The sequence below is a fragment of the Athene cunicularia genome, assembly GCF_003259725.1.
Source record: "Athene cunicularia isolate RWA chromosome 5 unlocalized genomic scaffold, athCun1 chr5_part1, whole genome shotgun sequence".
Lineage (NCBI taxonomy): Eukaryota > Metazoa > Chordata > Aves > Strigiformes > Strigidae > Athene > Athene cunicularia.
Window position 1 is genome coordinate 27,769,894 of NW_020799101.1, and position 10,172 is coordinate 27,780,065.

The 10,172-nt window shown below is 49.3% G+C and overlaps 1 protein-coding gene across 1 annotated transcript in view; it reads left to right on the forward strand.

The window, feature by feature from the left end:
- The first annotated feature begins 9,726 nt into the window (after positions 1 to 9,726).
- Positions 9,727 to 10,172, forward strand: part of NFKBIA (NFKB inhibitor alpha) — a 3,017-nt gene continuing 2,571 nt past the window's right edge. Inside the window, exon 1 of the mRNA XM_026849294.1 lies at positions 9,727 to 10,109. Coding sequence (XP_026705095.1) covers positions 9,727 to 10,109 — 383 coding nt within the window. The remainder of the gene's footprint in view (positions 10,110 to 10,172) is intronic.

Here is a 10,172-nt window from a genome sequence, read left to right on the forward strand (position 1 = left end):
CTGCGGCCCCCATGTGCTACCAACAGCACGACCAGGCTCTCTCAGCTGATGGCAAATGTTCCCAGCTCTCTGGGGCAGCTCCTGCCCCCTCAGCCGGACTGCTGCTGATGCGGAGTGGAAGCAGGACTGACTGGTCCCGCTGCAGCACATCGTGGTGATTCACTGCATATTAGCCCCATTTAGAAAACCCTGCAATGTCATAGTGAGAACAGATAACGGGCAGCAGGAGAAATTCAGCGTGTCTGTGCTGGTTTTCACCTGAGGGGAACAATGTGGTTCAATGGACAGGGCATTGACATGAGAGGCATGAGCGCAGCCTGACTGCCGCTGACCTCACAGGCGCCGGGTTTTCGCCATCCCTGGCACCCCGTGTTGTGAAAGTGCGTCACCCGTCCCTCCGCCGGACGCACTCGCTCCTTCCTGCATTTGCAGAGCACGAGGGGAGCTAAACATAATGATTTCTACAGAGATGTGCAAATACCATGGCAGACATCAGTTTTCAGGACAGGCTGTCTTCTTGGTACCTTTGCTGATTCCTTTCTTGAAATACTGATAAAAACCAAGCTTTCCTGAATTCAGCTTTTCCCAGCACCCACAAATACTAGCTAAGAAGAGCAGGTCTGTTGGCAGCAGGGATGGAGGAGCTCACTGTGCCTTTGCAGGAAGACTGAGGGTAATTCCAGCACCAAGTTGAATCCCACTGGATCTATAATGTCCAATGTCCATCATTTCTAGATAACCAGGTGCTCCAGTGGCAAGCATGATGCCAATGTCCAGACACAACAAAACAATGTCCATACATAATAAAATGGACCACGTATCACAGTCCATCCAGAGCACTTCAGAGAAGACTTGTGTGCCTCCAGAGCCTAGGTACCACAGTGATGAGGAAACAAGGAGAGAGTAAAAGCCTGTGCCAGAGGGTCCGTTTCCAACATGAGTCACAGAGTGTGATTTGTTCTTGGCTGGGACCATAACTCATTTTTAAGCATGAGTTCCCTCCATACCCTTTTATTTGCAGGCAGATGACATGGATTTCCAGGGCTTGTGTGATTTTGCCCAGTCATCCAGTTTAGGAGATTCAGACCCCCATGAGACCCTTCAGGCAAGGCTACAGAAAGGAGAAGGCAGCCTCTCCTGAGAGGCCTTACCACATTTCTGTGCAGGCAAAAGTTCCTTCAAAGCCCATGAAAGCTGCTGCCTGCCCAGCCAAAAGACTCCTAGACATCATCTCACCACTCTTCTTCTGCTCTTCAGCCTGACTGGTGGACACTGGATGTGCTGTTGGCAGACCAGGGACAACACATACACGGAGACCACAGGGCAGGCAGGTGCCCAAGCGCCAGCTGCTCCACACCCCATCCTGTCACAACACTGCAGGTGAATTCTTTATACATAATCAAATAAACCAGAAGGTTATTAGATTTGAATTAGCATTCACTAACACAATTGATTGTGTGGATTTAGTCATCTAAACGGTCAATGCCAGGACATTTGGATAATTATTACTGTTTAGTGATATTTCTTCAGCTAATTGTTTTTATTGAATGATTCACTTTTTGATGATACAGCTGAAACTAGTGTGTAGCCGGGCTCACAAGGACAGGCTTTTATTAGCCCAATCAACCTCCCAAAAGCTTCATCCTTCCTGCAAAACAAGCACATTCAGGTCCCTCTGGATGGTCCTTAGGAAGGGAACTGTTTGAGAATTGTTCCTGCCTCTGCCAGTGCATGCTTGATCATATGTTGGATGATTTCTTACAGCAGCTCACTCCAACAGGGTTAAAAAAACCTGAGCTAAACTAAGCTGAAGTGGGTTTTTTCCAAACTCTGCTTGAGTGGGTGCCACCTGTGAGGGCAGCAGTGCAACAGCCCATGTCAACGAAATATTTCCTCCTCCACCCTCTTAAGCACACCTCACCCCCGGCTGCTCATTAAGGTGCCCTCCTGCCCCCTCCTCCACAGAGGGGCTCAGCCTGGGTTTCAGGGATTGGGGCTGAGCAGTGCCTGCCTACATGGGAGGGCTCGTGCAGTGGTCAAGCTGTGGGCATCTCCTCACTGGTGTCCCTCACCACACTCAGAGGGACACGGGTAAGGTTCTGCCTGCACAGCACTGTGCCAATGTAGAGAGCTCAGAGCTGATGTTCAGGTTTTCCCACCTGGAGCTGTCTGGAAAAGCCCAAATGAACAGACTGCTGCTCTGGCAACAAGAGTGTACCCACTCCTGCTTCCTTGTGATCTGCAGCTTCCTCCTGGTATGAGGTCTCCCCAGATCTCAGTTGTGCTCCTGAACTCAGTAGCATCAAAGCAATGTTTATCAGAGACCTCTAGATGAGGCAGCTGAGGGAAGGTACTAAAGGATACAGGAGTGTGACAAGATCTCACAGTCTGTGCCTGAAACTGGGTGATCTGTCTTGCTTTTCATTCTACTATATGTTGTTATTTGAGATCAACTAAGCTGGAGTCACAGAGGCCTGCAGGTAGTTCCCAACCAAAAGGGGAGGAGGTGTGGACTGCACCAGGCTAGAGACAGGGGAGCTGTCGCTCAGCCCCATGCGGGAGGACTCAGCCTCCTCCATGGTCACACAGCCTGGGTGAGCTTAAGGCGACAGGCACTTGACACTGCTCGCTAGGAAGGGTGGGAGAGGGTACCTCATGCACACAATCCAGATGCCCTTTTGCTGTTCATTACTCACTAGCTAATGCTCACACACATCGCAGACATCTTAAAAGATGTGCAGGACTGCATAGGCACAGGGCTTTGCCAAGCAGCACCAGGAGGCAGAGGTCAGAGCACAGAAGTGCCAGTGGGACAGACAGATGCACTGAGTGACACCACCGTGACAGGAACATCAGACAGTGTGGGCCAGTGAGAGGACTCTCCTTAGAAGGGAAGATACAAATATAACATGACAGACAGGGTGTTGCTGTATATACATAGAGGGTGAGACACAAGATAATGGTACAGCCAGCTGAGTCCTGCAAAGGGGTTGTGTTCCTGTAGGCTCCTGGGAGACAAAGATACATTGACTGTGATGCCTTCTACCTCCCAGGTCTGCAGGGGCAAAGAACTGCCAGCTGGTGAGAATACAGGAGGTAGCTGTTGTGGCTATAGTGGGGTGCTGGGCTTTGGGATGCAGCCAAGAAAAGGGCTCATGTCTGTGGATGCAGGCAGAAGAATAATTAAATATTGTGACTGTCTAACACTTGTTTCAAAGAGGGCCTGATATGGCTTCTCTGCAGAGTCTTGGGGAAAATCATCCCCTTCCATCTCACTTCCCTCGTTGGCTTTCCCACAAATGTGTTTCAGAGCCTCCGTGAATCTTCCTGTCTCAAGCATAAAACCAAACCCATGGCCCTAAGTCTGTGTTGCCAGAGGTCAGGGTTTTCCCAAGCAAGTTCTATTTCTCCCTGCTCAGAAATGTGGTCTGGGAACAACTCGAGGATTACCTCTTCCCCATTTGTCCAGGGTTCCTGGACATCTAGGGAGGACCAGTACCGTGTGCCCTCAGGGCTATGCTGTGTGCAGGCCCTCCAGACGTCATCATGGCACACGCACAGGACAGGGAGTTCACAGAAGAACTGAATTTACTGCCTGTACACTAACCATCTGTCCAAGAAAGGCAGGAGTTTATCCCAGAGAGATATTTCTGTCTGGAAAACACCACACTCATAAGTTAGTAAACAACGCCCACGAAATCTGAAGACATCAGAGCCCTAAAAGGCGTACGCTAAATGGGAAATCATCCCAGGAACGGATGCAGACTTGGAAAGAGATAAATTTAAACTCCACACAGGCTGGAAAATCTGTGTGCCATCTCCATCTGCTCCTTCTTCCTTTCAGCGTGGCTCCAGCAATGAATCACTGGCCCTGTCACCCTTTGAAAGATGCATTGTTGCTTCCAGTTCTCCTCTACTACTTGCAACCTGGGTACCGCAGGACGGGCCACCCTCCCTCTGGCTGCTGGCCCAGGCAGCAGAGGCGAAGCAGCCCCACAGGGTGGCATGGCTCCTCCCCTGGCTCCCACAGGTGGTGGTGGCCCCAAACTTGCTGTCAGCCATCATCTGCCCTAGGAGAGGTCATGATCAGAGTAAGCAGTTGGCTGAAAAAAAAAAAATGGGAATATGAGAGAATGAGAGCCGTGTAAGGAAATAAGGATTTTATTATAACCTGGTCTGGAGAATCTGCATCCAGGCAATACCTGGAGCATGCAGAGCATGGAATATTTGGAGTTCAGAAGAATATGCATTTAACCCCCCTGAGCCTGCCTTTAGCCTCTCTCAGTCTGAAAATCAGAGCTCACCAAACACCCCTATAAATGCAGCCTCTTTGCTGTTCCTTGGAGCTCTTCTCCCAGCTTGCTCTCCTGCAGAGAATAACTGAGCCACGTCAGGCACTGCAGCCCTGCTCTCATCAATAACCACTTAAATAGGTCAAGGAAGGATGGGCTGGGCTGGGACATGACACCAGAAGCACATCCAGCCCTGGGCACAGCCAATGTTCCAGCTCTGAGCACAGATCACCACCACTCCAGAAAAAAATGAGGTTAAAACCTTGGGAACTTCCCAAGCAGAACCCCAGAGCACCATGATAGGCATTCTGCACTGAGATACTAAAAGCCAAGCCCGCCTTAGCACTACCTCAGCAGCAGCTGCTGCTGGCACCCATTGCCAGCCTCAAGCAATCTGTGGGTGGCAGGAGGGGGTTACCCCTCCCAGAGCCATGCGGTCTGCTGGGCTTCAGAGCTCCGGAGGACTTTCACCAGGAGAAGGAGCAGAGTGCCTGCCCTCCTCCAAAGAGGGTGTGCACAGGAGGAACAAATAGGCCCTTAGGTGGCAGTCCCAGGGCTTTTTGAGGAAGCACCCAGCCCAAAGTTCACCTTCTGTTGGTTGGGGTTTTTTTCTCTCAGGGTTACGCTCTTAGTATTGTCTAGTATTTCCTGCTTCCTCCCCTGGCAGCTCCGATACACAGCCACAGCACTCAGTGCATTAGCCCCTGTGTTTGCCACATCCGTCCCCAGGGAAATCCCTGGGCACACACGCAGTTCAGCTTCTAATTAAGGCTTGCTGTGTGCCGGGCTGCTGCGGCCGGCAGCTGCTGCTCACAGAGAAGCAATGCACTGGCTTTTTTTTATGTTTATCCAGAGTGATTTGCACCCACCAGCTTTAGGCACAGGGGTTGCACGGGACTACAGGAGGCTCAGAGCAAACTATGTGCGGAAACAAACAGCTCTCGCTGCCCACACGCAGCCTCCTGCTCTGTCAGCCCAGGGTAACTCAGTTCAGGTCTACAGTTTTCTCAAAATGACATCTAGTTCCACAGGGGAATTTGTATCCAGGTCCAGTTTTGACCTTCTAGATCAGTAGTCCAAGCAGAAAGAAAAGCAGCTCCCTCCTTGGCAGGCCCCACTGGCTGCCCACACTCACCCTCTGCCAGGCAGAGCTCCCTCTCCTGAATGCTCACTGGATCGCCTTTCTGCACAGTCCCACCGTGCTGCTCTCTCCCCCTTTGCAAGATTCCTACTTACTGGGAAGAGCTAGAGCCTGTAACATTACCAAATGTCACAGCTGCCTGCAGGGGGAAAGTCCCTTTTTAATCATTAGCAAGCTCCTGGTTCATATTTTTCCGTCAGGTGATTCCACTCTTTATCTGCAATCACAGAGGGGGCTGTACTGGTGGGGACCAGTGTTATTCATATTGCTGAAGGGAAAGTTGTACAAGCTCAAGCAACCTGCCTCTGCTTCTCTTCTCTTCCCCCAGCCCAAGTCTCTTCTTTCCTACATAAAACACATGTGGAACAAGCTTTGCTGCATCAGGCAGTGAGCATCAGATTAAAGTTTTGCAAGCAACATGCTCTAACAAAACTTCCATGTGAAAAATGGGAATGACACCAGAGAAAACTTGTCTTCCAAGTGGTAGCCAATTTCTAATGACCTGACCTATATTTACCCTTAAGGCATAACAATAAAAGCAGTTTAAGTTGATACAGTACATCTCATCCCTAAGGATCCTCAGAAATGCAACCAACTGATATATAAACAGCCCACAGTTAATACAGAGAAATGCAGATCTTCCCGAGGACGCAATACATCAGTTTAAGAGATACCAAAAATAAGCTGCAGTCTAAAAATAAAAACAGAGATTAATGTAGCCAGCCAGTAATCCCGATCCATTAGACTCTGGCCAGAACACCCTACTTAACTCCATGTGGAACACAAGTAGGACTTTAAATGCCCTAATTTGGACCTTGGCTTTACACACCAGAAATTAACCCCCTCACTGAACAGTATATCAGCTCAAATAAGGTGGCGAAATGCTTCCCACTGCATCCACCACACTGCTTTTTGGAGAATCTGACTGTCCCATAACAGCCTCCAGTGAAAAAGTTTTAGGAGGTAGAGATATAGACTACACAGTACATGTAACACCATCATCCCTCACCCCGGCTAACAAAAATGGACTTTGCTTAGCTTTCCCTCTTCTCATTTGGCCATTTAAAACAAATCTTTCAAATTAGTAACAGTCAAATTATTATTAGAAAGCAGGAGGGAAATATGTTTTTCTTGTTTACCACTAGAGTAATAGTTTGGAGCTGCCCTGTTCTTATCTCTACAGCAGCTGTAAATGGGAGCCTGAGATATGCAGATTTTAATTGCAACGTTATCAGAATGAGTGTTAAATGTTCCCTGGTTTCCATCGCACTAGCAAAGTCCGTAGACTTGTATCTGCACCTGAGTGTACACTTGCAGACAGCAGGTTTACTTCACTGATTTTCTTTGCTTTTGGTTTTAACAGCCTGGGCCAAGATCCTGCTGGATGCTGTGAACTACATTTCCTGGTACATTTACCACGAGCCACGCGAAGTCCTCGAGATTAAGTGGGAGGAAACAGTTAATAGGTATCTGCAGCAGCAATCACAAAAGGATGAAGTTGAGGGACCAACTCTGGTAAATCAACAGCACCACAGCGACAGCACTAGACGGTTCTCATGATTAGTGTGGCAATCAGGAAATTACAGTTTAATGTGTTTGCTGGAGGCAGCAGCACGAGAATCTTCCATATACTTTAAAAACTGATTAAAACCCTACTGCCCCTTTTCAGTATTCAGGCACGTAAGGCTGCTTCTCGGAGCCCTGCCAGCTGCTTTCTGCAAGGCAGTATGAAAACAAACATCTCATCCCTGCAGCCCCACAGCTCTGCCAATTGAGTACTCGGTGCACCCAGAGTGGAGGAGGCTTTTGCAAAATCTAGCCCTTAGGTATCAGGTGCAAAATCACCTCTTGTGGTTACAGCTTTTTACACTGTTAAACTGACTTTTAGGCAATCCCTTGGTCTTGAAGTGCCCACTGGACCAGGCAGCAGAGACTGCTAACATAATCCTAAATAAAAAAATGCAGAGAGCATTAATCTCCTCTCAAGCTGATGAGCATAAAACCCACTCCTGTTAAATTAATGTAGACATAGCAGAGGTATTAAACCAGAATACACAAAAATACAAAGAGGGTTCAGTTTGGCACAGATGACTGAAGCGTTCATAAAATTTTGCTCCTGTTTCAGCAGGGCTAACTCCTGTCCCTGGATAGGTCGGGCTGCTCTATCCCCTGGGGGCATGCCTGACCCTCCCAAAACTGCAACACATGGGTGAGAGGCCTGCTAAGAAATCTAAGTTGTGATAAGCTCCACCCGGTATCCAAAAATCATATATCCAAAAGCTGAGTTTCTTTCTTATTCTTCTCTCGTGGACCATGTAGAAAATCATATAGAAGAACTGCTAGAATGTGTTAATAACAAAAAAAAAAAAAAAAAAAAAAAAAAAAAAAAAAAAAAAAAAAAGTATCTCAGTAGCACAAAAGCAGCATCAATGACCTCCACCACCCACCACTTTAAAACCTTTGCTTTGTACTATCTTCTATACGCCATCACTTTAAGCAAATACTGTACTATGACCTTGCTGGCTCTGAGGAGCTACAGAGAAGACAGCAGCTTTATTAGTTTTAATGTTAACGAGACTTCTGCTTGGCCCTGAATCTGCAGCTGGCTGCTACTTTACATGTGGATCAGGGTTTAGGGTTGAATCCTTTCTCAAGCTGTGCTTTTGGATGCTTAATACCCAGGGGTGCTGCCCCAGGTCTGGGGGCCCCCTGCAAGGCCCAGGGCCAGCCGCAGAGCAGCTGTAGGGCAGCAGCATCTCCCCGGGGCAGGAAGTGGGCTGGCCTCGGCGCCACTTTCCATCCAGAAAATATTTTCCATCTCCTTTCCACCACCTACAACTGGCTGCAGTACCGCCAAGTTAAAATGCACAGAAAATAAAAGCATTTCGTGTGCCTCCGAAAAGAGGTTTCTGCTGGCAAATGCTCACTAAAAATAGCCTCACGTTTGCCTGTGAGAGCAGCTGGAGGGCACTTATAGAAGGAGGCAAAACCTCACTCTGCTGAACTCAGTTTCCAGCCATCACAGCAAAGACGGGAAGTTTTAAAGTTTAATTTCTGCGTGGTTCTAGCAAAACCCCAACCGGAGGTAGTGTGGTCCTGGCTGGGCTTGATTCCCCTGGTAGTCAGAGCAAGAGCTTGCTTTCCAACTCCCCTCCTCCCTTTTTTGCAAGGAAGCAGGTAGGAGGAGATTCATTTGTTAATTAAACTTCCCCTGCCAATTTACATTAAAAAGGGGAAACTGTTTCAAGAAGCTTGCAAAACTTTCATAACCCTTAACCTATGTAAAGAGTTGTATGGCTTTTTTCTAAACCTGCCCAAAAGCACCACTGGGTTGTCCCAGGCCAAGTGACAAATAACAAAAAAAACAAACAAAAAAAAAAGGTCCAGGAATGGCACAGCTGGGCTGAAAATCAGGAACATCTGCTCACAGAGGCATTCACCCTCTTCTCTGGCTCCCCCTTTCATCACTGGATTTTCTCATAAGTTCTTGTTCAAAGGGATGTCATCCCATGGGAAAACAACAAAAGGAAAAATGCACAGACACTGTTACTCAGCAAGGCCAGCAATAGTTGCAAGAGCAGAAAAATTCTTCGTGGGAATCCCCCAGATCTGAGAAGTAGAAGCAAAAATTCACCAGGGAAAAATTCAGTGTTGTCAGCCCTGCAGACCATGCCTTTTATCCATGTGGGAGCCTGCATTTATCCCGTTGATGGCATGACAGCAGAGAAAGGAGCAGAGAAAAATCATTAGGAATGGCCAGAGAAAGTAAGAATAACGGGAGAAGATGTAATTTCTTCTTTAAAAGGTTTGTTGTTCCATTACAGATATGTAACTTTTGAAAGAGGCCTGTTTAGTCCTGGACCAGAACTGGGTGTACAGGAGCGGTGCTGAATTCTCCTGTTCATTTCTGATCCTGCTGCACTGAAACAGAGTGAAAACTTGCACAGCAGAGATGTGAAATCCTCTAAACACCAAGGTAGCACCTGCACACTTGCGGGTACTGGGACACTGTAACACCAGTCATGTGCACAACTACCTGAATCTCTCCAGAAAGTGATACCCCTCCCTGCCAAGCAACAGCAGGGCAGACATCCTGTTGCCACCTCAGCATCGCTCTGGGTGATGTTTGGTTCCCTGAACTTCTCGTGTGACCTCGCTACCCTAGGCTGCCTACAAAGCCTGGGAGTCCCTCTCACCAGCCCTCAAAGGGGTCCTCGCAGGGTCAGGGCTCTGCTGCTCTGCGGCCGAGGGCCATGGAGGAGAGCTGTTGTGCCACGCTGCACCTCGTGGGTGATGGGAGTTTCTCTGCGTGTGATCACCACCGCTTCGTACACCTACAGACTGGCCTTCGGGCCCAGACCTCCCACAGCGCCTCCTACCAAACAGCGAGCTGGGAGGGATGGGTCGGGGGGTGCCACTAAGACCAGCAGCGCCCTTTGGGTCCGGGTGGCCCCCACCACACAAGGGGAGCCCAGCACAAAGAGCCCCGGGGTGTGCGAGGGGACCCCGCAGCCTGCAAGGGCACCCCCGGAGCTGTGCGCACACCCGCTGCCCCGTCGGGGAAGGGGCACCGGGAGCCCCACGACTGTACAGAGCGGGGAAAGCCCCCCGGGAAAGCCAGCGAGGGGCAGCCGCCTGGGGCGCACCAGGGAAGTACCGACGGGGACGCCGAGCAGGCGAGTACTTCCCCCCCATCAAGGTGGAAAAACGCCAAGTCCCCTCCCGGGCCGGCCCCTTCC